Genomic DNA, 27,737 nt, shown 5'->3' on the forward strand with positions numbered 1-27,737 from the left:
CAGTCTGTCTAAGCCAAAAGCCAGCAGATGGATACAGTCAGGCGGAGCGTGCTCTTTCGAGTCCCCTCCAGATCCTGAAGGCAGCTGTTAAATAAGAGCAGACCTCACCACTCCCTGCTCAGCTTCCAAGCCCCCTCACTGCTGTTTAGTATTAGCCTATTATTCCATTTCATCTGTGGTCCCTCGCCCAGCGTCTGGTCTGTGTGACAAAGTTCTTATCCAGGCCAGTCCGAATTGGTATGGAGAGGGAGGTTGCAGGATATTTCATAACATCCCAATACATTCTGCTACTCCCCCTGTGCTTCTGAATTCGGTCGGATAAAACCACAGTGTCTTACAGAATCATAGAATACCAGGGTTGGAAGGGACCACAGGAGGTCATCTAGTCCAACCCCCTGCTCAAAGCAGGACCAATCCCCAGACAGATTTTTGCCTCAGATCCCTAAATGGCCCCTCAAGGATTGAACTCACAACCCTGGGTTTAGCAGGCCAATGCTCAAACCACTGAGCTATCCCTCCCCCCAGGTTTGTTCTTTAAAATACCCCACAGCTAGTTATCGCTCATAATTCTGTCAGTGCTGGGACACTGTGTGTCGTCACATACGGTTCTTTGTGTACCTGAGGCTGTCAGTATCATGCAATGGTCATTTCCCGCATCTCCCTCCTTTCTCTTTGGGAGGGTTGGTACCAGATTTGCTTTGATTCAGACCATCCGGATCTCTGTGGCTCTTCAGAAACCGTTCTCTGTGCTTGTGGCGGTTAGTAGCGCCAGTGGCTATTCCTTGACTGATTTGTAGGTATTCCTATTTTCCAGGTATTGCCTTAGCTACTCCCCACAGCTAGTTGTCTTAAGGTCTGCATTACTTGCCGAGGGGCGAAGAGTTTTCCTGGGGTTTGTTGGAGATAGGTTTGGAAAAGCTGTTTGGTATCTCCCTGCCTGGCTTACAAAGGGGCCTGCTCTTTCTCTAGTGTTTCTTCGTGCCTTGATGAATTCCTCACGGCCCCTCTTAGCTGCGTCTGCACTACAGGGGACCAGCGAGAGCATTGCCGCTGTAGTGCGGCCATTTCCTGCCGTGATGGAAGGAGTTGTTCTGCTGAGGCAGTTAATCCACCTTCCCAAGAGGCAGTAACTAGGGCGAAGGAGGAGTTCTTCCATGGACCTGGCTGCATCGACACCAGCTCAGCTGCGCTCAGGCAGGACTTTTTTCACAGCCTTGAGCAGCGTAGCTAGGTTGAGCTCAGTTGTAAGTGTAGACCTGACCTAATTCCAGGATCTCTTTGGGCTAGCAGGAGCAAGCTCTTTTGCTGCGCTTTCCTTGACCCAGAAGCCCTCTCTGTGGTGTCTTGTCTGGTAACCTCCTCACCAGTTCCAGGCCAGGTTAACTTCTGAACCCTCTGTTCTTGTTCTTTGCATTCTTCTGGTTTGGAGCAACTCTAGTCTGTTGCACCTTAATATAGAGTGTCCGTAGTCCCTGCCCTCCTGCTGCCCATTCAGTTCTGCTCAGTGCATTTCTTAGTTCCTCTCACTTTGCTGTCCTGAAGTCAGATCCCCTCATGCTGCTGAGTTCAGGGAATCTTCTTCTGCCTGTGGGGAATTCAAGGAGCTTGTGGCATGAACCAGGCTTTTTCATTCTCCATCCTGCTCTCTCTATTGCCATGGGTTTCACTTAGGTGCCTCTTCACATCCTGGCCTGGGTCTGTTTCCCTACAGAGGTGTGGGTGGCACAGGCCCCGGGTGATAGTTCGACATCCTTGAAAATGACTGTGCTTCAATGTGAGAATTCTCTAGATAGTCCTGATATCAGAGCGTCCCAGATCCCCACGCCAGAAGGGTCCATTGTGATCACCTGTTCTGATCTCCTGCATAGCACCGGCCAGGGACCGGCCCCAGAACAATTCCCAGAGCGCCCACCTCCCGTCTCAAACAGAGCGTTATTGCTATTTACGTCACAGCTCTCCAGAGGGCTGGGTGCTGTCCCTGCCCCACAATCCTAGGAGCAGGAGTAGCAAACAGTGTGGGGGTGAGGGCAGGGGAGGGTTGCAGTAGTGACTTGCTTTCGGCCTGGTGGGGAGAAGGCTAATAAGGAATGACTCTCCATGTTGTAGGAGAGGGGTTTGGCTGTGGGAAGGATGGTGGTTTGATGGGCTGGAAGTCAGCAGGACATCTGTGGGAAGGAGAAACCAATGACCAGGGTATCAAGGCGGGTGTCACTGGGAGAGGGGCCCCAGGGCCATGCTCTGAGAGACCAAGCTGGGGTAGGGGCCAGTGGCCAGGAAGGTTAAGCATGACCTGCAGGGGAGCTCATTTAGTTGCTTGACAACCTTGAAGGGCCCTTCCCAGGCGGCCTGGAGTTTGTTTTTCCTCACGGGGCTGAGGACCATAACCTGATCCCCGGTGGCGAAGGCGCAGGCCCGCGCTGTGCGGTCATACCAGACCTTCTGCTTCCTCTGGGCTCGGGCCAGATTCTCCCTGGCCAGGCCCATGAGCTTGGCAAGTCATTCCCGGAAGGTCAGGACATACTCTACCACCGACTCTCCATCGGGAGTGGCTTTCCCCTCCCATTCATCTCTCATCAGGTCTAGGGGGCCCCTTACCCGCCTTCCATATAACAGTTCGAAAGGCGAAAACCCGGTAGACTCCTGGGGTACCTCCCTGTACGCGAACGGCAGGTGAGGTAAGTACTTGTCCCAGTCCTGCGGGTGCTAGTTCATAAATGTTTTTAGCATCATCTTTAGCATTCCGTTGAACCTCTCCACCAGCCCGTTGGATTGGGGGTGATATGCTGAGGCCCAGTTGTCCCGGACTCCACATTTCTCCCACAAGCACTGGAGTAGGGCTGACATGAAGTTGGACCCTTGGTCTGTTAAGACTTCCTTGGAAACCCCACTCGGCTGAAAATGGTCAGCAGCGCATCTGCCACAGTGTCTGCTTCGATGGACGATAAGGCACTGCCTCAGGGTAGCGGGTGGCAAAATCTACCACCACCAGAATGTATTTCTTCCCTGACCGGGTCGTCTTGCTGAGAGGTCCCACTATGTCCATGGCCACCTTCTGGAAAGGCTCCTCTATGAGGAGCAAAGGTCTCAAAGCCGCTTTCCCCTGGTCCCGGGCCTTCCCCACCCTCTGGCAGGGGTCACAGGATTGGCAGTACTGTCAGACATTGGTAAAGACCCCAGACCAGTAAAAGTTCTGTAGCAGCCTCTCCCTGGTGCCCTGTGAGAGGGATGTCATGGGCCAGGTACTGTAGCTTGTGGCGATACTTCTGGGGTACCACCAGCTGCCTCCTGCTCCCCCAGGACTCCATCTCCCCGGGGGGAGCCCATTCTCGGTATAGGAACCCCTTCTCCCACAGGAACCTCTCCTTGCAACCTCTCTCATGGTCTGTACCACACTGAGGTCAGCCAGGTCCCTTGGCTTCCGCAAGGAGGGATCTTTCTGCAACTCGGCCTGGAACTCGGCGGCTGGGGAAGGGATGGGGACCTGCTCCCTCTCGTCGGCTGGGTCAGAAGCCAGAGCCCCCCTGAGCCTTGTCCTTGGGTGTTCCCTCCTCACCAGGGTAGGGTTTTGTGCCTCCGGTGTTACATCCTTCCCAAGGTCGGCTCTGGCTACGGGTCACGACTAAGGCGTTCTGGGGGTTGCTTGGCCAGTCCTCTAGGTCCCCCCGCATCAACACCTCAGTGGGCAAATGGTGGTGCACTCCCACGTCTTTGGGGCCCTCCTTGGCCCCCCATTTCAGGTGTACCCTCTCCACGGGCACCTTGAATGGGGTCCCGCCCACCCCCGTCAGGGTTAGATAGGTGTTGGGTATCACCTGATCTGGAGCTACCACCTCGGGCCGGGCCAGTGTCACCTCAGTGCCCGTGTCCCAGTATCCATAGACTTTCCTCCCATCCACCTCCAGGGGAACAAGGCACAGCCCCGCGCCCACCCTGTAAATGGAAAACTTTGAGACAGGAGCATCCGGCCCCCCAGAAAAGCTGGCCTGAGGCCCTTCTCTCTCTTGAGAAGTTGATAAGCTGCCAGCCCCTCTTGCGTGAGAAGCCTGCCCCTCGTCCGTCTGGGCCTCTACCAAGTTAACCCGGTGTGGGTTTGGTCTGCTCAGTCTGTTCTTGAGCTTGGGGCACTGGGCCCGAACGTGGCCTCTTCAGCCGCAGTAATAGCAGCTCATGTCCCGTGGGTCCCCTCGAACCGGTTGGTTGTCCCTGACGCTGGGCATTCCCCTTTGGGAGGTCCCAGGGTGACTCTCTCTCTGCATCGCGGCGGGCCTGTTCCTTTGGGACTCCTCCCTGCCACCCCCTGACCGGCTCTTCACAAACTCATCAGCCAGCCGCCCTGCGTGTCGCGGGTTCTCTGGCTTTTTGTCCCTCAACCACAGCCTCAGGTCGGATGGGCACCGCTCATACAGTTGCATCAGTACCAGCAGTTTAACCAGGTCCTCCTTCATCTGGGCCCCATCTACCCTCCATGCGGACAGCTAGTTGCAGATATGAGATCTCAGGGGTTTTATCCTGACTCCGGAACCTTTCCCGGTACATCTCAGGAGTCAGCCCAAACTCACGTAGCAGGGCCTTTTTGAATAGTTCGTAGTCCCCTTTCTCCACCCCTTCTAGTTGGCGGTACAATGCCACGGCTTTGAGGTCCAGTAAGGGGGTGAGAACCCGGAGTCTGTCCGCAGAATCAACCTGGTGCAGCTTGCAGGCTGTCTCAAAGGCATCCAGGAAGTCATCCATGTCCTCCCCCTCCTTACGTGGGGCCAGAATGCACTTATCAAAGCTCCGTGCAGTCCTGGGTCCCCCCTCACTCACCGCAGCCGAGGGCTCGCGGCCCCTCAGCCTCGCCAGCTCCAGTTCATGATGCCTCTGTTTCTCATGATCCTCCAGTTCATGCTGCCTCTGTTTCTCTCTCTCCTCCCGTTCATGCTGTCTCTGTTTCTCACAATCCTCCAGCTCTCTCAGTTTTAGCTATTTCACCCATTCCAGCCACTTCCGCTCCACGGATGCTGAGCATCGCCGGGAGGATCCCCTGCTGGCCGGGGGGTCACGGCGCCCTCAGTATTTGCTGGGCTCCTCCCCACCCTTCCCCTAGGCATAGGAAGGAGGGGTCTCGGGAAGCCCTCAGCAGCCGGCTGACCACTCCCAGCTGGGACAGACACCGGGGCCTGCGCTGCATTTGCCAGGCGGCTTCCCTGAGACACAGGGATCAGTTCATTCGCGCGATCTCCCTCCTCCAGCTGGGCAATGAGCTGGTCTTTGGTGATCCTCCCACTGCGCAGCCCCCTCTGCTTGCACAGCTCCACCAGGTCGCTCTTAAGCCGCTTGGCATACATCTTCCTGCTGGCCACTCACCGGCCTGTGTGCTCACAGCTCCCCACAGTTCCCGGGGGGTCCCCTAGTGTGCCAGCCCTTCTCGAGGTCACCACCTCTCTGCCAGGGTCGAGCTGCAGACTCCTCCGCCCCTGGGACCACTCGCTGCGATCCCCCCGGGGGACCCTGTTACTGCAAAAGTCCTTCTCGCTGGTCACACACTCCCTGGGATGATAACCGTCTCTCTCTGACTCTTCAGCATTCCTGGTCCCTGTCAATCACCCTTCGTTTTACTGCTCCCCAGTCACTTACTGCAGGAAGCGCCGTCCACGGGGTGCAGTAGATCCCACCACTACCACCAGTTGTCACAGAGTGTGGGGGAGTCAGGGCCCTGCCCCCCTCTTCCTGGGATTCACCGGGACTCTCAGCCAGGCAGTAAAACAGAAGGTTTATTAGATGACAGGAACACAGTCCCAAGCAGAGCTTGTAGGTACAACCAGAACCCCTCAATCAAGTCCTTCGGGGAGGTTCAAGGAGCTTAGACCCCAGCTCGGGGTTCCCTGCGTTGCACCACCCAGCCCAAACTGAAACTCCAAACTCCTCCAGCAGCTTTCTCCCCGCTCCCCTCTGCGCCTCCTCTCCTTTGTCCAGTCTCCAGGCCAGAAGGTGTCACTTCTCCCACCCCCCCTCCTGGCTCAGGTTACAGCTCAGGTACCTTCCTTCAAGGGAAGTCCCCCATCCCCACTGCAACCCCCCTGCAACATTCCCAGGTCAAATCCGCCCCGCTCCCTGCTCCATCACAGGAGCCCCTTGCCTTTCGGCACTGGGATTGCTTAGGGTCACCCCTTCCCACAAGGTTTCATCTGAGTGGAGTACTACCTCTGATCTCTGGTCTCTGACTCTGGCCTGACTCTGACCCCGACTCCTGCCTCTCGGTTCTAACCCGGTACTGCCCCTGATCTCCGGTCTCTGATCCTGGCCTGACTCTGACCCTGATTCCTGCCTCTCGGTTCTAACCCGGTACTGCCCCTGATCTCCGGTCTCTGATCCTGGCCTGCCTTTTACCCTGACTCTTGTTTATGGGACCTCACCTTGCGGTTCCTCCCACTCCTGCCCAGTGGCTCCTGTCCCTGGTGAACAGACTTCAGCCCAGCTGTCACTGCTAGGCCAGACCACCTATCCCACGGTCCCTGACAGCATGTGCATTTGTGCCAACTCATAGAGCATTTGGGTAGGGGTAGGTTTGTGCCGTGTGTGACGAGTTGTTTGTATGGCTTCCAAACAGTCCACACAATTTGCAGCAGCTCAGAACTCCCCCCTCTCCGAGAGTTTGGTTTTATTCAATTGAGGAACTTGCAGTGAAGCTAGCCAAGCCCTACCCCTGGCTTCTCTCCAGGCTGGGCTGCTCCCAGAGTTCCTCTCTGAGCTCAGCTCTGCCCACACCCTATGTTCTCTCCCAAAAGATCCGACCCCAGCTCCCCTGTATTCGGATGGGTTCAGTGAGTTACAAGAATCAGCATCTGCCACTAGGCTTGGGGGTTTCAGGCAAACATTGGCATCCTGATAGAGGACAGAGCTAGAGAACGAGAGACTCTGTGTGTGTGTGTGTGTGTGTGTGTGTGTGTGTGTGTGCGCGCTCTCACAGGTCCACGTACGGATGAACACACTGGGATGTGGCTGAAGTTACTCCATTCCCTACACTTCATATCTGTGCAGTAAAGGAAAGCCCTGGAGCCAAGGGGCGGGTCAGGTCAAGCACTAAAGCAAACACAGCCCTGGGGTGGCTGGGACCGTAACCCAAAGCATTGCGGCAGGCGGATGCTCTCCCTAGGGGATTTCGGGGCTGTGTGTGTGCAGGCTGAGAGAGAGGCAGACCGGGAGCAGTTCCTAAGGCAGGCTTACTGTGCGGTGGGGTGTTAAAGTTTCCCTGGGCGGAGGGCTGGGCACCCAGAGTCCCCTCCATTTTCCCACAGGATTAGAGCTCTGCCGTCAGTCGCAGAGGGTGGGAATTGTTCGGTCTCTCAAGGGCTGCCCCAATCTGCTTTGTGACCGACCCCGCCCCGCCTCCTCAGGCAGCCAGGGCTCTGGGCTAGACTTGCCAGCCATCATCCGCCAGTTCCAAATATCGCTTGCCGCTTCCCCTCCCCCACTCCAGGGGCATCCCGGGGTCCGTGCCCGGCGACCCCTCCCACTCTCGCGGCTTGGCTTGCCCTCCTGACACCAGTCACCCTCAGCCACTAGCTCCAGTTGCACACCCTGAGGCTGGGCTTCTTAGCGTTCCCCTTCCCAGCGCCAGGCTGTCACTGTCTCTTCGCCATCCCCACTGCAAAACCCTGGTGCCTCCCCTCCGCTTCTTAACCCCCATGCTGGTGTGTGCGTCTCCTGCTGTGCCCAGCTCTGCCCTCCCCTGCGTCTCCTCTCCCCCAGTGCACAGCCAGCTGCTTGGGCCTGCCCCCCCCTCGGCTCTTCAGCTCCGGCCCTGTCCCCTGGCACAGCCTGCCCGTCTCCCTGCAGCTTCACGTTCCTCCCGCGGGGCCAGGCCTCGGGCGAGCAGAGGTGCTGGGTCTCCGGGGCGCTCAGAGCAGGCGAGTAGCTGGGGGCGAGGGGAGGCTGGCCCGTGACTGGAGGAAGTGACTGTGAGCGAGGCAGCGTCAGGGCCAGCGCTCGGCAGGAAGCGTCTGCTGCAGGCGCTGAGAAAGAGAAACAAGTGTGGGGAGGAGGCTCGTGGGACGCAGGCAGGCGGCAGCTGTCCTCGGGGGGCTCCGTGCGGGGATGCGGTGGGGCCTGCACCATGGTAAGAGGCAGCCGCCCCTTGTGGCCTTGGCTGTGCTGTTGGCGGGCGGGGTGTCCGTCAGCACATGGCTGAGTGGGTGGGGGGTTCCACGGTGACACCTTCCTCCCCTCTCCTGGGGACCCGGTGCAGCGGGGTCCAGCCCTGGCGGACGGCTGGGGGATCTCGCCAGCCTCGGTGCCAGGGATTTGGGAGTTAGTTGGGGGGGAATTGCAGCGTCTGTGAAAGGGAAGGATACGGAGAGCTCGAGAGCGACCCTCGAGCCTCACCTGCAGCCCTCCCCTCATTTTAATCCTTGGTTCAGACCCCCTAAGCCCAAGCCCCTCGAGCCTCACTGCAGCTCCCCAGCTATTCCAGCCGATGGAGCAGAGGCAAAGCCAAGCCGTGTGCTGGCAGGCTCTCTGTGCCATTGTGCCCTGTGGCCCCCTGCCAGTGTGCATTGCATCCTGGGACATGTAGTTTCCACAGGGCACGATGCTGGCATTGGCACCGTTCTGCATCAGCCGGGCACAGCGCCTGGCCCCACTGATCGCTGCCAGAGCCCCGGCCCTGCTTCCCTTTTCACTTATCTGTGAAGACCGAGTGAGCAGCGAGCGGCCGGCCAGTGCCAGGGGCTTTGGTGGTGGTGGGGGGGGGGGGGCGGTCTGTGTGGCACTGGCATGGCACCAGGACAAGGCTGCCTGGTAGGAGAGAGATGAGGGGCTGAGCAGCCTGTGAGCTTTGGCAAGGGGGAGGCTCCCTTGGGGCCAGTTCAGCTGGACTGAAGGGATTCCTGCTGCCCACCTGTGCCCTGCAGCGTGGAGGGGGCTGGACGGAGAGCGAGTCACGTTCGGGGCATGGGGACTGGTACTCCAGGCTCGTCTTCCTGCCTTAGGGACAAGCCTCTTACTTCAAACCCAGGCTCGCCTGCAGGGCCTGGGCCGAGGACTGGCTGGCACAGCAGGCGCTGAGTGGGAGGGCCGAGGTCTCGCCAGAGCAGGGTGGTGCAGGTGCCCGAGAAGGCTGGCACCACGTGAGGTTCCAGCCGCTGAGTGAATTCTCCCCAAAGCACCTCCTCTCTGCTGCTCCCTCCACGTTTGGCTGGGCTCCAAGCAGGCCTGCCTTGGTCCACGGGGAGAGTCCCTCAGTTCTGCGGTGCCCCTGGTGTCTTGTTCCTCCTCAGAGGCAGGCTGAGCTAGGCCCCAGGGCCAGGCCTGTTCCTGCTGCCTCATTTGCGGGAGGGGGGTGCGGAGGCAGAGGGAGCCGAACGCTGGGTTTGGAGCACAGGAAACTGAGCTAAGTGTTCAATACCTCATGCTTTCTAATGGAGCATGTAATGTGCCTGGTGAGCTCATGGCCAGAGTCCTGGCACCCCGCCGGCATGGGGCCTCTGGGGCCGGGAGCCTGAGCTACCGCAGCAGTTGAGCAAATGGCTGCTTCAGAGCTGGTGCCCTGTTTACCCGTCGTGCTGCCGGGTGCCCGTGTGAGACAGGGACTCTGCCGAGGGACTAATCCGGGGCTCGGTGTAGGGGCAGTTGGGGGACCCAGGTGCAGCCTGGAGCAGTGTCACTCGGGAGATCTCAGTGCTCCGGCGTTGTGCTAGGGGGCTCTGCTGCAGGGAGCCAGGGGCACGTCTGAGCAGGGGTGTTCTGGCTAGTCGGCTGGCTGGCCCCCCGTCAGCAGAGTCGCTGGACACTTCCCAGTTTAGTAATAACCCAGACTCTGCCCTCCCCACCTGCAGTAGCAGCAGCCCGAAGACAGCTCTGATTCAGCCTGGGGCTCGGTGTCTCTCCCCTCTTGTGGCAGTGAGGTCCATAGGCCAGGCCCAGCTCCCGGGAAAGTTCTGTCTCCCCCCAGGGGATAGCTTCCTTGCTCTGGAGGAAGGTAGGCCCTGGACACAGGGGGCCAGGGCCATTGAGTATCAGGACAGAGACCTTGACCTGGCTGGAGTGGGGCATGGGCTGATGTGTCCCTGTGTGGCTAAGCAGAATGGCGCTGCACTGTGTCCCAGCTGAAGGTTTTTGCGGGTCTGACTTTGTTCCTAGATCGAATGAATTGCAGTAATCGGTCCTGGAGGCGGATCTCTGTAGCCAGGTCTGTCAAAGGGCCCAGGGTGGCCCTGGGGAAGAGAATGGGGGCCCAAGGCAGCCCCAGTGGTGGGGAATGGGGGCCCTAAGGCAGCCTGGAAAGAAGAGCCCGCAGTGCTGCCCCCAGTGGATTTGTTGCTGGTTTGTGTGTGTGCCCGATATCCCGGGGGGCTTGGCCTGGCCCCGATCCTGCAGCTGTTATGGAAAGAACCAAATCGCCCCCCAGCACAGCCCCTGCAGCCAGCCCTGCCTGCACGCGTCCTTGCTGGGTTTGCAGAGCACGCTTGCACTTTCACTCTCTCTTGCCACGGAAACCGCTGGGCCTTTCACTCTTAACTCCTCACCCTTCCCCTCGCAGCCTCTCGCTGTGCGGGGTCTTCCTGGAGCCCTGGCAAATGGCACCCGAGCGCCGGTGCTGAGCAGGGGGGGAGGCCAGGCCCCCCAGGCCTGGGAGGATGGCAGGATGGGACAGGAGCCTGCTGCACCACTCCTCGCTGCTGGTGCAGGGCTGCTCACCCCTGAGCCCCAGGAGCAGGAGGCAGAGGGGGGATCGAGGCTGGCTTGGCTCTCACACCATCAGCCGGGCCCCCGGGCTGCCAGCCCTGCCCTTCTCCCCACAGCTTGGGAGCCAGCAGTGGGGACGCTCCAGAAGGCACACACCAGTCCGTGCAGCTGGCAGGGGCTAGGGAGCGTGACTGAGCAGCTGGCTTTCCTCGTGTAGACAGGGTCTGTCTCTCACCCCCCAGGCCATGCCGCCCATGTGCCAGCCTGGCTCTGGCTCTGCCTGTCACACACACACACTTGTTTCACTTTCCCCAGTGGAGGCAGCTGGGTAGAGACGCCAGCGCAGGCCGGCTCCTCTTCAATATTAATGGGCTATGAATAATGCAGGTGCCCAGCTACTGGGAGGAATCCACGTCCCTGGGCCTTCCTTCGCTTTGGGGTTACATGACTAATGAAAAGTGCGAGGAGAAGCCACAGGCCCTCCCTCCCCCCTCCCCGCTGCATGCTGTTCAGCAGAGACCTGCCCCAGCCACGCGGCACAGCGTGGGGAAACCTGGTGCTCCGGGACTTGCCACGTTCTGGCTACTCACCGGCTGGCTTTGGCAGGAGGGTCTATCCTGCTGCTACAGAGCTCTCCGGGGGCCCCACACTCGGCTCCGCGTGGCTCTGTAGCTCTGGGTGCAGAATGGGCCAGCCTGGCCCTGGGGGTGAGGTGGGAAATGGGATCCCGAAGACAAAAGGGGGGCCCTAGGCGCAGCTAGACCATTCTGGTGTCAGGCCTCAGCCAGCCTGGCCCCACCTTTGGGGCTTTGCCCGTGCTCTCCCCCGAGGCAGGCACCATGGCGAGCAATGCAGTAGAGAGACCCGGCGGGCGGCAGATCTCTCAGGGAGGGCCGAGCGCCAGTGCCCTGTCCCAGAAGGAACAGCTCTGGGATCCCATTGCATGGCCTGGCCTGTCACTCTCAGGATGAGAAGGGGGCCTCCCTTGGTGCCCCCCACTTAGGACAGCCCTGGTCCCTGCGGGAGGCTCCTGTCCTCCAGGCTGCTGGGTCGGGGGATGTGAGGAACCGGCCTGGGTGTAGCCCTGGGGTCCATCTAGCTCAGCGTTGGCGCAGTGCTCACTCCTCAGGCCAAGCCAGGAGCAGAAGGCACTTTGTGGGGAGCTGGGGTGGCTGGATATGCTCCTGGGCCCCAGTGTCAGGAGTGGGGGGAGGGGTAGCCAGGCTCCGTGCAAAGCTGTGACTGGCTGGGGGGCGCTGAGTCTCCTGGGCTCCCTGGGGCTGCGGCAGGGTGTTGGGACAGCAGCGCCTAGTCCTACCCCCTAGCCCCCGGAGGTGCAGGCCGGTGCAGCGGGGCTGCCCCCTTGGCAGGCTCCCAGCGTGAGAGGAGGAATCGGGGGTCGTTTGGTTTCCCAGTTGCTGGGGGGAGATGGGTGCAGCTGATCCCTGCAGGCCTGGGGCCTCCCGTGCAGGGGGCGGTTTGCGTGGCTCATGCCCACGGCTACCCTGCTCTGACGGGACAGGCCGGCGTTACCAAGCAAGGCAGCGTGCTGGGGAGCAGAGGGGCAGATTTGCCAGGGCCGCCGGGCTGCGCGGAGATCCCCTCTGGCCTGCGCTGCTGGAGGGAGCTCAGAGTTAATGGGCGCTGCAGCCCAGCGGGGGGTACGAGTCTATGAGCTCGGGTCACAGCGCTGCCTGTCCCATGCTGCACGCACATACCTGGCTCTGGAGTCCCATGGTTCAGGGCCAGGCTGAGACCCTGGAGAGCCGGACAGACCAAACTGCTCTTGTCATGGTGCTCGTCTGGGTGAGGGCGGGGAGTTGCAGACACAGCCGAGGTGCGTGGGGCAGAGAGGAAGCCAAGATTCAGGCTTGAGCAGCAGCGAGGCTGGTTGTGCCATTCGCCATGCTAGAGGAGGCAGGGGTGGGTGCCGGGAGAGATCAGAAGCTTTGTTGTGGCTGTGTTAAGTTTCAGTGGCAGCTGGACACCCGTGGGAGGGCATTCAAGAGACAGGCTGAGATCTTAGGACCGAGGGAGGGAGACAGGGCTGGAGCGGGCTGTGAATTTGTGAGTCATCAGTTTAAAGATAGGTGTTAAAGCCAAAGCCATGTTTGTGGCTGAGATCGCCCAGGGTGTCTGCGCAGCCCACGGAAGTGAGCTTAGGTCAGGCGTGGGCTAGCAGGGCGTGGGCTAGTGCTTTCCAAAGAGCTGTAGACAGAGCTTTGATGCTATGGCTCGGGCTGGAGCTCAGGCTCTGTAGCCCTGTTTTTCGAGTGCCCGCGTGAGCCGGGCTGGGAGGCTCCCTTCTGCATCCTGCGTAGACACCCCCCCAGAGACAGTGTAGAGGGAGAAGAGGAGGGGGCAAGAATGGAGCCCTGAGGGGACCCTCCCGGTAAGAGGAGAGTGGAGCAGATGGGACACCGAAGGGAGGACAGGCTCATGGAAGCCCAGGCATTGCAGGGTGGTCGGCCGTGTTAAAGGCAGCCAGCCATGGCCCGGAGGGGCTGGGGGTGGAGGACTGGCTGTGAAGTTGGTCTCCGAAGAGTCATTAGAGATCTTTGGGGGGGTGTCAGTGGAGGGCATGGGGCAGAAGCCAGGATGGAGTGGGGCTGGGATGGAGTTTGAGCAGAGAACTTGAAGCCAGTAGCTGTAGACGTCTCACGCTCAGTGAGCCTGGAGGTGAGGGGCTAAGCCAAGGATGGTTTTTACGATGGGAGAAAACAAGTCACGGGCCTTTCATGAAAGGAGTAAAATAACGGGGCAAACTCCTGGAACATCTCCAGGGAGATGGAGTCGTGTGCACAAGGCGGTGGGGGTGTGTGTCTCCAGACAGCAGGATGAGTGCCTTGAGTCCAAGGGTTTGCTGGCTGGATTTCAGGGCAGCCCTGCAAGCTGTGTCTGACAAATTCTCACCTTCCAAGTGAGATCAATTGTCTGGAACGTGGGGCTTTTCGAGAGGGGTGCAGGGGGTGTAACTGGGGTGGGGGTGGGGATTTGATCTTAGCCTGGGCTCAGGAGAGATGCCGGGCAGGGAAATGGGCCTGGCTGGGGGCTGTCCAGGAGCGGCGCCAGGGTTTTTGGCGCCCTAGGCGGGGGTCCTTCCGCGCTCCCGGTCGGCAGCAATTCTGCGGCGGGGGGGTCCTTCCGTGCTCCTGGTCTTCGGGGCACTTCGGCGGCAGGTCCCGGAGCGAGTGAAGGACCCGCCGCAGAATTGCCGCCGAAGACCCCCGCCGCCAAATTGCCGCTCCCCCCCCCAAATCCTGGCAGCGGTCACCTAAATGGAAGCGCCGGCCCTGGGGCTGTCTCCTGGGGAAGGGCTGGGAGCCCTGGTGACTGGATGGAGCCCTACAGAACAGACTGGGCGATCCTGGCCTGAGGGGCCTTTCCCAGCTCTGGCTTCTCTGAGCCCATTAGTCATTTGAGCAGCTCTCCTTCCAGGTGGGGCTGGGTCCACGGGTCCTGCGTGGCCCTGATTTCTAAGGCCCAGCAGGGCAGGAAGGAGTGCAGGCTGGGGTGCGCTATCAGAAGGGTTCCAGTGAGCTCTGGGTGTGTGCACCCTCCCACCCCTGCAGGGGTGTCACACAGCCGTGGTGCAGTGTGCAGGGTGCTGGTGTATTTACAGACCTGGCAGCCTGCACCTGCCCTTCCCCCTGCGTCCCAGCAGGTGAATAATTGCTGGGTGCGGTGTCCCAGGCATGGGCTGGGCTGGGCTGTACAATATTTATGAGCCTGGTGTCCCCAAGCCTGACCTTTTCCTGCACAAGGTGGGACATGGGGAGGGGAACAGGGTCTGCAACTCACTCTGCAGGCTGGTGTCGGGTGGTCCCAGCCCCCAGAGGCACAGATGGTTCAGAATGGGGCAGAGGGTACGCCTCCCCGCACTGCCCGCTCCCTTTGCCAGGGCCCCCCTCTGCGTGTCACTGGAGGCCTCTTGCCTGTGTGACGAACTGGGACTGTTCTTATTGTGGTCTTTGAACGCTGGGTGGGGAGTGTGGCTAGGACGGTCTGCATGGGGGGATGGGAGACTGGCCGAGGGAAGATACCTGAGCATGTAACATGAGAACCCAGGAAGGGGTTAGAGGCCAGGTGACACCTTTGCCCCGGAAACGGAACAAAGGCTGTGGGAGAGAGACTTCAGGGCTGGCTGGTGACATGGCTGGGAGGCAGATGGGGCGCTGACCTCCCAAGGGGGCTGGGGTGCTCTGGGACCCCAAGATGGACCTAACTGAGGGGATACTGCTGTCTGTGCCTGCAAGACCTGTCTTGGACTGTGTCCCTGTCGTCTAAATAAACCTTCTGCTTTACTGGCTGGCTGAGAGTCATGGTGAATCGCAGGAAGCCGGGGGTGCAGGGCCTTGTGTCCCCCACTCTCCGTGACAGCCTGCACCCCGTGTGACCAGCTTCAGGCTGGGGTGAGCCCTGGATCCCAAGGCCAGAAGGGACCATGGTGATCATCTATTGTAACAGCCAGAGACCTATCCCAGAACCATTCCCAGAGTGGCTCTTCTAGAAACACAGCAGTCTTGATTGAAACGTGGTCCGTGATGGAGAGTGGCCCTTGGTAAATTGCTCCAGTGGATAATTACTCTCACCATCAAAAATGTACTCCTTGTTTCCAGTCTGAATTTGTCTAGTTTCAGCTATCAGCCCTTGGATCCTGGTAGACATTTCTCTGCTAGATTGAAGAGCCTGTTATCAAAGATTTGTTCCCCGTGTAGGTGCTTATAGACTGGGATGAAGACATCCCTTAACCTTCTCTTAGTTAGGCTAAATCGACTGAGCTCCTTGTGTCAATCACTATAAAGCTTTTTTCCTAACCCTTTAATTGTTCTCGTGACTCTTTTCTGACCCCTCGCCAATTTACCAACATCCTTCTTGACTTGTGGCCACCAGAGCTGGACACAGGATTCCAGCAGTGGTCGCACAGCTCCAAAGACAGGGGTAAAATAACCCCTCGACCCCTATGTGTGCTTCCCCTCTTTATGCATCCAGGGATCACATTCGCCCTTTTGGTCACAGCCCACGATTGATGTCAGGACAACAGGTCTACAATTTCCTGGGTCGTCCCATTTATCTTTGTAGTAGGAAAAGAGCCTGAAACATGTGGTGACGATAACACTCTTTCCATTCCAATGGTATCTCTGGAGGATGTTAAACAGAAGTAAAGTATCAGGGGGTAGCCGTGTTAGTCTGTATCTACAAAAACAACAAGGAGTCTGGTGGCACCTTAAAGACTAACAGATTTATATGGGCATAAGCTTTCGTGAGTAAAAACCTCACGAAACAGAAGTAAGGCATTTTAAACCAGCAGGACCAGATTACTTTCATTCAAGAGTTTTAAAAGAGTTGGCTGGGGATTACTGAACTGTTAATGTTGATTTTCAATAAGTCTTGGAGCACTGGGGAAGGATTTCACGCAGGCCCCAGGGGATGTCTCTGGGGTGCAGTGTGTGTGTATGTGGGGGGTTGACCTGCTGTCTCTAGCTAGGAGCAGTCCTGTCCCCCAAGCTCGGTACAATGCAGGGGGCTCACTGCTGGGAGAGTGCCTTTCATCCCTGCAGCACTGGGTTCTCTGGCACTGTGGGAGCTGTACAGCACTAGAGGGCACTGATGGGCCCTTTCTGGTGCAGTACGTGGGGCTGCGGGGCAGGACTGTGATGCACGGTGCCGTGGCCACCCCAAGGCTCAGCCCTCCCAGAGTGCCAGTGAACAGGGCACCCCCCGAAGGAGGAGCCAGGGGGCAGGTGGACACGCGGCGGAGAGGACTGGGATGTGCCAATGAGGGCACATGCCAGCTCTAGCACAGGGGTGTAGACTGGGGGCTGGGCCAAGGGGGTTCTTTGGGGATCCTTCGGGGGCCGTATCAGGTAAGGGCACGTGGAACATGGATCAAGGGGCACGTTGGGGGCCAGATTGGGGAGCACCGAGGGCAGATAAGGCTGGGTGACGGTGCTGGCGAAGGTGGCCCGAGGGCCGATGCAGCCCGGAGCAGGGCTCTCAGCCTCTCCCTTTCTGTGTCTCTGCAGGTGGAAAGTAGTGAAGCATCCAAAGACACTGCCTCAGTCCCAAAGTGCCACCCCCCCTGCCAGGATGCTGGCTCCACGGAGCAGGTGCTAAATGGAGACCTGGAGACAGACGGTGCCCAGTGGAAAGGCCCAGAGGACAGCGACGGGACCCCCAAGGGCGGGCAGCATGGCGAGGATGAGACAGACAGCCTCCCAGACAGCGAGACGGGTCAGGCCCTGGAGAACGGGCGCTGCACCCCGAAGGACAGCCCGGATCCCCCGGCCGATGAGGGTGAGCTGGCCCCTTCCGCCCCCCAGAAGAAGAGAGGCAAGAGGAAACTCTTGGAGACAGCTGGGAAAAGTAAGACCTTAGCGTTTAGGGCTCCCGTCTATGGGGCTGGCAGGATCCAGGAATGCGGGTAACGTGACCTCTGACCTGCCCGTGGTCCTGCTGTCTCCTGCCTGTGCCCCTGTGGTGCCACCATCCAACTGATGTGCCTTGTGCGGGGGGTCTGCTACGGAGAGCAGGGCCGGGAGCAGGGTTAAGAGGTACTGCTGGAGTCCTGGGCGCCAGATGGCTGGCTGGGAGCTCAGGGACACAGTACGGGGGTAGTTTCTTTTGGCCCAATCCTCTAATTTGTCTAGGTCCCTCTGTATCCTATCCCTACCCTCCAGCGTATTTACCACTCCTCCCAGTTTAGTGTCATCTGCAAACTTGCTGAGAGTGCAGCCCACACCATCCTCCAGATCATTAATGAAGATATTGAACAAAACCGGCCCCAGGACCGACCCTTGGGGCACTCCGCTTGAAACCTGCTGTCAACTAGACATGGAGCCATTGATCACTACCCGTTGAGCCCCACGATCTAGCCAGCTTTCTGTCCACCTTACAGTCCATTCATCCAGCCCATACTTCTTTAACTTGCTGGCAAGAATACTGTGGGAGACCGTACCAAAAGCTTTGCTAAAGTCAAGGAATAACACATCCACTGCTTTCCCCTCATCCACAGAGCCAGTTATCTCCTCATAGAAGGCAATTAGGTTAGTCGGGCACGACTTGCCCTTGGTGAATCCATGCTGACTGTTCCTGATCACTTTCCTCTCCTCTGAGTGCTTCAGAATTGATTCCCTGTGCGTGTTCCCAGCTTCCCACTGACCACCCCCACCCCATGGGCTCTGTGCTCCCTGCTGCCTCGCAGCTCCTAGAACGGGGGAGATCGAACCATTGGCGGGGTCCCCTCTCCAGTGTGGGGAGAGAGTAGGGATGCACTGGAAAGCAGATGGGGAGGCACCAGTGTCAGACTGCCAGCTCTGGGCTCAGCCCTCAGTGCCCCCCTGCCCGGGGAATGGGCTCTGCATTGCTGAGCTCTGGGAAGGGAAGAACCTGGAGCGGGTCCCTGGAGGGCTGTCGGGAATAAACGCTGGGTGCAGCTAATGGACATAGCTCTTGTGCACCCCCTAGTGTTTGTGCTGTACTCAGTCATGGCTACTCCGGTTACTCCTCTTTGCCCCAGCTCTGAGATCCCAGTCACCGTCTGGTGGCCCGCAGGGAACAGGGAGAGGCCGGCCGCTGTCTTCTCGTGTTCCCTGTCCCCGAAGGCAGGCGAGTGCACGGCTTGGTTTTGAGAAGGGCTCCCAGGGTGCTGCACAGAGAGAGTGACCGGCTCCGATGCTTTGCTGGGGGCACAGAAAAGCCAGCTGCAGCACGTTGAGTGTGGGGACAGTTCTACACCAGCCCCGACCCAATGTCCTTTGTGAGAGGTGCTTGGAAGTGCGCTGGGCCTCCCCAGGAGACACACGCACATGCAGTGCAGTTCAGTGAGGCTCGCTGCCATGAGAAGCTCTACACGCGCTGCCGGAGTATAACGGAGACAGAACCCCGGAGCACAGGCTGCCCTGGCGCTGGTGTTAACCCTGCAGCCAGTCCCTTACTGCTGTCTGGTCCTGACCCATCGCTGCATCTCCGCCCTCTCTCCCCTCCGGGACCTGGTTTTCCTGCTTGCTCTTCCTAGCGGAGCCTTTGCTCATTTCTGGCCATGGGAGGGTGTCTCTGTCTCCTCCTGGCCTGGGTTTGGAGCTCTCCCTGGGCCTGAGCCGTCTATCGCTTATGTTGGTGTAAGTCAGATGTCACTCCCTGTAAGTCCTGGAGGGGGAATTTGGTGCAGACAAGAGAAGACTCAGGCCTTCTGCTGTGCTGGCTGCGGTCCCCTCTTGGGTTGGACACTGCTTTGCGTCAGCTTCCAGCTCCAGGTCATGGCCCCTGACTGTGTGCGATGAGCACTGGCCTGAGCTTTGCCCGTTCCCCGCGGCGAGGTGGGCCCTGCGGCTGATGGCGGGTTTTGGTGCGTTCGCTCAGAGCCCGGGCTGGCGTGCTGGGCACCTTTCATGGTGGATGGAGCGGATGGTGCCAGCTTTCCTCAGGCGGAACGGGCCCCGTTCTGCTGTGCTGCCCCGAGGCGTCCGTGGCTGTGATTGGCTGGTGAAGGGAGGCACCAGACGTGGGTGCCAGGCAGTCGAATGGGTGGGGCTGGGCTGTTGGGGGCTGTGTCTAGCCCGTGGTTTCTCTGTGGCAGAGAGGCTTGCGGAGTTTTTTCTTGCAGTGCTCTCAGAGCCCGTCTGCATCTCCCTGCGGCTCAGGGGTGCTCAATCACCGGTCTGCGATCTCTCAGCTCTCCGGTGCCCTGCAGGGCCCATGTAGCATTGCAGGTTTCTAGGAGGGGCCAGTTCCTGTGGAGACCAGTTTGCCCAGGTCAGTCACACACACAGGCTTCCTGCCCCGTGAGCCAAGAAAGCTCCTGCACTCACTGGGCAAGTTTGTCTGTAGAGGCATCAGGAGTGAGAGGAAGGTCAGGATGGGCCCCCAGTATCCCACCGCCTGCCCTCTCCCAGCACCAGCCACGGCTCTGCCTTCTGTGGCTTGTGTTCCCCAGCCAGCTCCTAAACCCCTTAGGAAACAGCCAGCTCCCAGTGGTAAGCCCCTTTCCCTGTCTGCCCACGAGATGGGTCATACTGGGCTCCCCGCTGGGAGAGCGCCCGGCTCCTCTCCTCCTGGCCCTGCTGGTTGGGCAGGGATGTCTTGAGATTGCCCTGGCCTAGCCTGGGGCAATCTGCCCTGGCTTTGGGGCCAAAGGGGAGTTGGCAGAGCTGCGCTGAGCTAGGCTCCCAGAGCTGCACTGTGAGATCGCTGCATTCGTGCTAGTTCTCACTAATTATTATCCTGGTTATTCATGCTCCCCGGCAGAGCTGGAGCAGAACCGCCTTCATTACCAGGGCCCAGCTAGCCTGGCTCCTGCCTCCGGCTGTTCCCAGCTCCCCAGTGGTCAACCGGCCTGACCAGACACCTGCCCCACAATAATTACCCAGAGCAGATCCGTTAGAAAAACAGCCAGTCGGGATTTAGAATGGCCAGGGATGGAGCATCCCCCGTGGCCCTGGGGAAATGGTTTCAGTGGTTAAGGGGTGTCAGAGGAGGGTGTTCCCCATGCTGGGCAGTGCAGGGCATGGCATGGCATGGTAGGGCTCCCTTTGCCCAGCTCCACTTTCAAGGGTGCCTCTGCTACTGGGGTGCGGCTGCTTTCAGCTGAGAGGCAGGGGGAGGGAGGGGGAGTGTTGTAGCTTTTATGAGGTGCCTGCGCAGAGCTCCGTGTGGGGCGGATGGGGGACTAGAAACCCTTTGCCAGACTGCTGCCCAAGCCCTAGCGAATCCTTGCCTTCCCTGGCCCAGTAGGGGGTGCTGTTAACCCAGCCAGGGGCTCCCTGCTCCTGGCACTCACGGCCAGGGATCCTAGAAATCTGTTTGCTGCAGAAAAACGTGGAATTTCTATTTTTACAGCGAATCTTTAGTTTTTACATTTTGTGAAAAAATAAACCCCTGTACAGTGGCACCCTGATTATCCGATCTCATGGGGACTGGGGCCAGATGGCATCACCAGAAATGCGGGTCATCCGGAGAACTGGCAAAGATCTTGCTAGCCCTTATTTGCAGATGGTGGGGCTCAGGCAGCCAGCCCTACATGTCAGGCCTGAGCAGCTGGGAGTTCAGTTAATGTGGAGACCCAGATAGTGGCGGCTCGGCTAACCGGGGTCTGCTGTGTCCAATACAGACATGGAAGTATTTGGTGTATGTAAGCAATGCTCTTCGTTGGATTGGATTGTAATGATTGATGGCACTGCTGGTAGGTGTTGAACATGGTGTTCAGCTGACACCTGTGTATATTGCGGCTAGGGAAGCTGAAGTTCAGCATTTCATTTTCATTGTGGAAAAACGCCAATTTTGGTTGGTTTTATCGGAGAATTTGGGGATTTTATCACGGAAAACGGGGATCCCTGCTCAAGGCTCTCCCTGGCCTGTAATGCAGTAGAGATGTGGCTCAAGGAGCCCACGCAGGGGACTTGGGGGGCAGAGTGGAGTTACAGTCACAGCAGTGCTGCCCAGCCACTATGGGATGGAGTGAAAAGCCTGTCTCCTGTGGCAGCTGCAGGGAGAGTCTTTAATGAGGCAGATGGCACCAGCCCGGTTTGAATTGGGCAAGACGTTTACCAGCCCTCAGTTCTGGTCTCAGCTGAAGGCCAAGACCTCTAGCCACACAGTGCCCCTTACTGCCACCCTTATTGACTCGCAGGGAAGAGTGGCTTTTCCTGGCCGCCCTCCCCTGCCATCCACCTGTTCCCAGGGCCTCAGCTGTGACGGGAAACAGACGTTCCCCCATTGACTCGTTAGCTGCAGAGAACAGCCCTAGGAAATCTGGTTCTGCCCCAGGATTTCTGAGCAGAGTGTTCTGGTTACTGCAGAGAGAGGCAGCAGGGCGGGGCAAGTTCTCTTTGCAAGCTGGCCTCAGCCATGTGCTCCCAGGCCAGGCAGCGCAACCCTCGGAAACATCTCGACAGCAGCGCCTGCTGTGCACCTCAGGGCTTCGGTGTAACTCCCGGCTCCAGCTGATGCCCCCAGGGACGTTTCCCTCCCCCTGCTGGTTCTCAGCCTCGCAGTGAAATTCCTCCGAGCTTCGATCTGCAGGGTCTGCCGGGTGACACGCAGCCTCCAGGGTGTAGCTGGCCTGGGCAGAAGCGGGCAGTACAGACCATCACCCACACCAGGACATTAGCAGCTTGAACTGCCTTGTGCTGTGACCATTCAGTGGGATTGGTGTCACCCAGCAGCACCTTCTCGTCACTCTCCGTACATCACTCCCTTCTCCTGAGATGCTCACCGTGGCCTGTGGGCACCAGGGCGGGTTTGCAGGGGCTGACCCATGCTGCTTGGCTCTGCCCGTTTTGCGTGTCTGTGTAAACATCCTTTGCTTAACTTTGCGAGGACAGCTTCTAGGAAAAGGCAGGGGACCCTGTGATCCTGGCCAGGCCGAAAACCAGCAATGACGGAGATATTCAAACTGGACACCCCAAAGGTCTGCCCAGCCAAGGGCCGCGCTGGCAGCTTCCGGGAGTCCGAGGGCTGCACCTGGCTGGCATGAACGGAGTGGACCGTAGATGTCTTCAGTTCAGTATGGAAGTGCAGCCTCCCTGAGACCGCAGGTCCCTGAGAATGCAGTTCTGCATCTTGAGTGGACAGGCTTGGTTGAGATACAGCGTTCCCTGCTGGGAGCTGTTGTCTCTGTGGACCTTTGCCCTGCACTGGACATGAGACTTGGGGGGCATGTTGGGCCATGTTGGGCTGCCCCATGTTCCCTCAGGACCCCCTTTTGGGTGCTGGGGAAGTCCGGCTCCTTGTGGGTTTGTGGCCCAGGTATGCCTCCTCCCTGCTGTGGCCAGGGCGTTTCTTGGCTCATTGGCGTCCCAGGGCCCCCCTGCCAGCAGTGCAGGGATCTTGCCCAGTCAGGGAGGACTTCTGGAGCACGGCCTCGTCACACTGTTCTGTGCTTGGCCCCTCGCCTGCTGTGTGGCAGTGGAGCGGAGACGCGTGTCCCTAGTTTCTCCCCGCTCCCTTTCAGTGGCTTTGGGGCGCTGTTAGGCCCAGGCCCTGTCCTGCTGCTGTGGGAATGCCCAGCGGTAGCTCTCCCTAAGAGCCTGAGGTGGCCTGCTGTGATGGGTCTCTCCTGGGGGAGCCAGCAGGTGTAAGGGGGTCTGGGAGCTGGGGCTGGTGCTTGACAGGGAAGGGAGACTGAGACAGGTGCTGGAGGGCCCTAGGCTAAGGGAAGCGGGCACTCTGGGATGGCTCCCCGGCCATGGGGGCTCTGGGAAAGGCTGAGATGTGGGAGCCCCAGGCATAGCTTGTTTGCCTTCCCAACGGCACTTCCCTGGGAGTCTCATGAACCCAGAGGGGGTGCTGGGGATCTGCGGTAGGCTCTGGGGTTCTTAGTCTGCAGCTGGCAGCGAACAGCCTCATTAAGCTGCTGAACTCAGAGGTGTGTGGGTGGGTCGGAGTCAGGGCTGGTGGTTGGTTCATCCCCCGAGCATCTGAACGGCCTCTGGGCCCATTTCCCTTCTCGGTGCGATTTCGGGGCCGCGTGGGTTGTAGGTAGGTGCCAGCCCCTGGCCCATCTCGGCCCATCTCGGCCCCAGCTGCCTGGAGCTGCCTCAGCCCAGCCTCCCCCTCAGGAAAGGCAGGAGAATGCTGTGGGTGGGGGTGAGTTGTGGGTGGGGGCTCTGGTCCGTGCTCTTGTACCTTGAGGCTGCACCGTCCATTTGGGCAAACGAATCCCCTCCCCAAGCCGTGACACCTTCCTGCGGGGCTGTCAGATCACCACGGCCGACCCAAAGAGCTGGGCACTGGGACTGCGTCAGCACACCCCAAGCCAGTGGCCATGCAGGGCTCTCCGGGAGGGCCTGCCTGGGAAAGGTGTGACTCTTCTGGGAATTCAAAGGGGGCTCAGCTGGGACAGCAGAACTTCAGCAGGCCTCCGGAGGATGATTTAGTTGGGGATTGGTCCTGCTTTGAGCAGAGGGTGGGACTAGATACCTCGAGGTCCCTTCCAACCCTGAGATTCTATGATTCCCAGCGGAGAGACCACTTGGGGCTTCTTCAGTACAGAGATGGGGTTCCCATCCCACCCCACTGGTCCCTGCAGAGACGTCCAAAATACTCGGATCTGGATGGTCAGCGCTTTCCCTACGGGGTGGCCCAGGGCTTGGGGGAGGGGCTCTGCAAGGGACTCTCATCCCTGGGAATGCTGCTGCATTGGGGCCACATTTCTGAGCCGCTGGGCCCTGCTGTGGGGGGTGAGGGGGGGCTTCTGCCACACAGCCCACAGGAGCCACTGCTCCGGCACGGCTGAGCAGGGTCTGCCATGGGCCCCAGCCTTGAGGAGGGGCGGAGGGGTGCAACAGGGGCTCAGGTCTGACCCCCTCCCTCGCCCTGCTCTCTGGCTCGCTCTGGCAATGGGAGCCAGGCCAGTCTACGCTGGAAGAGGCGTCAGAGTGCTGGCGGTGCTGGTGCTGTGGGACCACTCTGCCCGCTTGGGCATGGAGGCCCAGGGAAGGCAGGGAGGCTGGTATGCAGCCACGGAGCAGAAAGGAACAGCTCAGACTCCTTCAGCCCCCCTCGAATGGTCGCCTTTCACTCGGGCCTGGGGAGTCCCCTCCTTCCTTCAGAGGAACAGACTTCAAAGCCAACAGGGACCACTAATGTCCTGTGTAGCTCAGGCCAGGGAAATGTCACCCACTTACCCCTGTATTGAGCCCTGTAACTCGGGTTTGGCTAAAGCAGCTTCCCGAAAAACAGCCAGTCTTGGTCCGGAGAAATGGAGACTCCACCACTGCCCTTGGTTAACCACCCTCGCTGTTACACCTGTGTCTTCTTTCTAACTGGCATGGGCCTGGCTTTAGCCCCTCTGCGCTAGCTCAAAGAGCTCTCCAGTACCCACACCCTGTAATCAGCTCACATCTCAGTCTTCCTTTTGATAAGCTAAAGTGGGATCTCTACGGTCTGCACTTAAAATGTAGATTGAGTTACGGCGCTCAGGGGGTGAGAAATTCATCCCCACCCACGAGCACCAGAGTTAAACCAAACTAAGCCCTGGGACAGGCGCGGCTGGGTCGGTGGGAGAATTCTTCTGTCCACTAGCACCGCCTCCTGGGGAAGGGGCTCACCCCTTTCCTGCGCTGGAGGGAGTGTCTGCACTCTGCTGCTGTAGCACTCGGCATGGACCATTGCCTAGTCTCTCGCCGTAAGGCATTTTCTCCAGCCTTCGAATCATTGTGTGATCCAGATGCATTCACGACGCTGTGTCTCCATAACTCTAAAGCTTTACTCCCCTTCCCCTCCGCGGCCAGGTGTAGAGCCGCAGGAATCGCAATGCCACATCAGACCCCAGGTCCCTCTAGTCCAATGGCCCATCTCCAGCAGTAGCCAGAACCAGGTGGTTCAGAGGAAGCACAGATTAAATAACCTCTCCCCCACGTTAGGGCGCATTCTGGTCTCTATGACTAGAGATTGGCGTAAGCTCTGAAGCGTGACGTTTAATGGCCCTTCCCAAATGTTTGGTGACATTAGTTAGGATAACTGCATGGCCTTGTGATCCACAGAAACACCCAGTCCCCTTTTGAATCTTGCTAAGTTCTTGGACTCAGTGATTTCCCTGAGGCAGTGAGCGCCACGGGCTAAGTACATGCTGTGTGACAAAGTACTTCTGGTGGTGGATTTTGAGTCCCCCCCCCTTTTTATTGTATGTACTGTACCCTCACTCTTGTGTTATAAGGCAGGGAAAACAGATGCTCCTGATCTCCCTTCTGTGCATACATACGTTCTCTCTCAGTCATATTGACTTCATCATGATGTTGAAGAGGAGGCATTCTGGTGTGATGGGGGAGCAGAGCCTTCAAGAAGGCCGACACGGGATCCAATAGAACTTAGTAATAGCCAACATAAAGACCAAACTGTGAAGCAAGAAATGCCCAGCAAGTATGGTGCACTTCTCAAGGCAAGACGTGGTGTTTTGCTCTATGTTCTTATGTTATGTTCTTAACCTCTTCTAATGACACCTCAATCTGGGACAGTTCCTCAGATTTGTCACCTAAAAAGACTGTGTGGAGATCTCCCCCATGTCCTCTGCAGTGAAGACCGATGGTGTTGTGAGGGGACACCACATTCCAGGGTGCTGCATTTGCCAGTTGATTTTCCAGTCACATGCTCTCCTGATACCAGCATCCTCTCTCTGGGATGTCTTTAATCGCTCTTGGGTCCATTCCTGCAACCCCCCTCCCCCCCATTGTTCCAGTGGATGAACCAGGGACATGGGCGCTTCTGCACATTAGAGGAAGAGAGGCACACCCATTCTCCTGGGGAACTCATGCCTTGCTCTCCTGCATGGGGCAGTGTTTGCCATCAGCCTCCCACCAAGGCCATCAAGACCCTGCTTAGGGAGTGTGAAATCATAGCACTGCAGTTTCTCCAACTCTCTGGCATGCTGTGCCTCCGGATCGCGGGCTCTAAAGCGCCAGTGCAGGGAAGCTGGGTCCATCCTGGCCGTAAACGTCAATACTTTGCCTCTCACCCCATAACAACTTAGCTTCATGTGCTGGCCCTTGTCAAAGGGCTTTTGACAGTCCAGTCACAGAGTTTAAGCCCAGAAGGGACTGCCCAACCACGCAGTCTGACCTCCTGCATAGCATAGAGCATGAACACCACCCAGCCTCCGCACACTAACCCAGCAACCACATTCGACCAAAGGACTGCAGCCCACAGGAGATGAGGCCGTGACGTGCCACTGGGAGAGCCTAGGAGGGGGCCAGGGGCACCAGTGCCTGCAGCCTCCACCCTGGCAAGGGAATAGGGTGAGAGACACCCAGACAATCCTGGCAAGTGACCTGCACCCACACGCTGCAAAGGAAGTCTCTGCCAGTCTGCTCTGGGGAAGAATTCCTTCCCAACCCTGCATACGGCGATCAGCTAGACCCCGAGTTTGTGAACAAGAACCAGCCGGCCACGCACCTGAGAGAGAGATCGCTCAGAGCCCTGACTCACCCCGCCCAGTGTCCCACCTCCAGCCATGGCCATCCCTGATGCTTCAGAGGATGGAGATAAAAAGCCAAAACAAACCCCGAATACAGCAGGGAGCAAAAAATTCATTCCTGACCCCTACAGGGTTGAAACCCTGAAGCATGAGCTTTAGGAATATAACACAAACTGGGCTGTTCAGCCCTGCCCCCTACCATCACAAACAACGCCATCATCTAATCCCACTCAGAAACGTGTCCAGCTCGCTCTTCAAACTAGTTAAGCTGTTTGCCCCCAGCACTCCTACTCACCCCCTGATGGTTAGAAACCTTCTAATTTCCAGCCGCAATTTGTTCCTGGCCAGTTTAGCCCCATTTGTTCTTGTGAAGCATTGTCCTATAGCGTCACTAGCTCTTCCCCTCCGTGGGGCGTGCCCCCTGCTGTGTTCATGGTGTGCAGTGAGATTCCTCCAGCCTTCTGCTGCTGGACTGAATGTCACGGGGTCCCCGGGCGATGCTCTGGAACTGCTCCCCACAAAGCCAGTCAGGACTTTGGGGAGCCTCCTCTCCCTCGGAGCAGACCGTCTTCAGGGCAAGAAGCTCACACGGCTTCATCTCCTGGGTCTCTCCTGGGAGCATTCAGCATATGCCCCTCCGTGCGCTTCCCACAAGGAGTCCGCCCTGGCGGGGTCCTGGGGAAGCCAGAGGGTCCTTCACCCCCCACTTCGCAGTCAGATGTGACTCTCAGCCAGCCAGTAAAACAGAGGTTTATTAGATGACAGGAACACGGTCTAAAACAGAGCTTGTAGGTACAGCGGCGAACGGGACCCCTCAGCCGGGTCCATTATGGGGTTCAGAGAGCCAGACACCCAGGTCTGCCCTCACTCCTAGTCCCCAAGTAGCTCCAACTCTGAAACCCCCTCCAGCCCCTCCTTCTCCCGGCTTTGTCTCTTTCCTGGGCCAGGAGGTCACCTGATCTCTTTGTTCACCTTTAGCTATTTCCTTGCGGGGGAGGAGACGGAGGGGGAAGGGGCCCTGGCCATTTGTTGCCAGGGAGACAGAGTGTCAGTGATTTATGCACACTGGTCTTTCCCCACCAAGAAATGCATAGGGGAAACTGAGGCACCCACCCAATATTCAGAGGAAACATTAAGAACAGTCCCACTTCATCACACTGAA

The 27,737-nt window shown here is 58.7% G+C and overlaps 1 protein-coding gene across 5 annotated transcripts in view; it reads left to right on the forward strand.

The window, feature by feature from the left end:
* DNMT3A (DNA methyltransferase 3 alpha) overlaps nucleotides 1-27,737 on the forward strand; it is a 200,796-nt gene that overhangs the window by 66,310 nt on the left and 106,749 nt on the right. For 3 of the 5 annotated variants that reach the window (XM_054021771.1, XM_054021772.1, XM_054021773.1), the window contains exon 4: nucleotides 16,692-17,031. In XM_054021771.1, coding sequence (XP_053877746.1) covers nucleotides 16,692-17,031 — 340 coding nt within the window. The remainder of the gene's footprint in view (nucleotides 1-16,691; nucleotides 17,032-27,737) is intronic. The other 2 variants (XM_054021774.1, XM_054021775.1) reach the window with 1 other exon arrangement.

This window comes from Malaclemys terrapin, chromosome 3, assembly GCF_027887155.1.
Source record: "Malaclemys terrapin pileata isolate rMalTer1 chromosome 3, rMalTer1.hap1, whole genome shotgun sequence".
NCBI lineage: Eukaryota > Metazoa > Chordata > Testudines > Emydidae > Malaclemys > Malaclemys terrapin.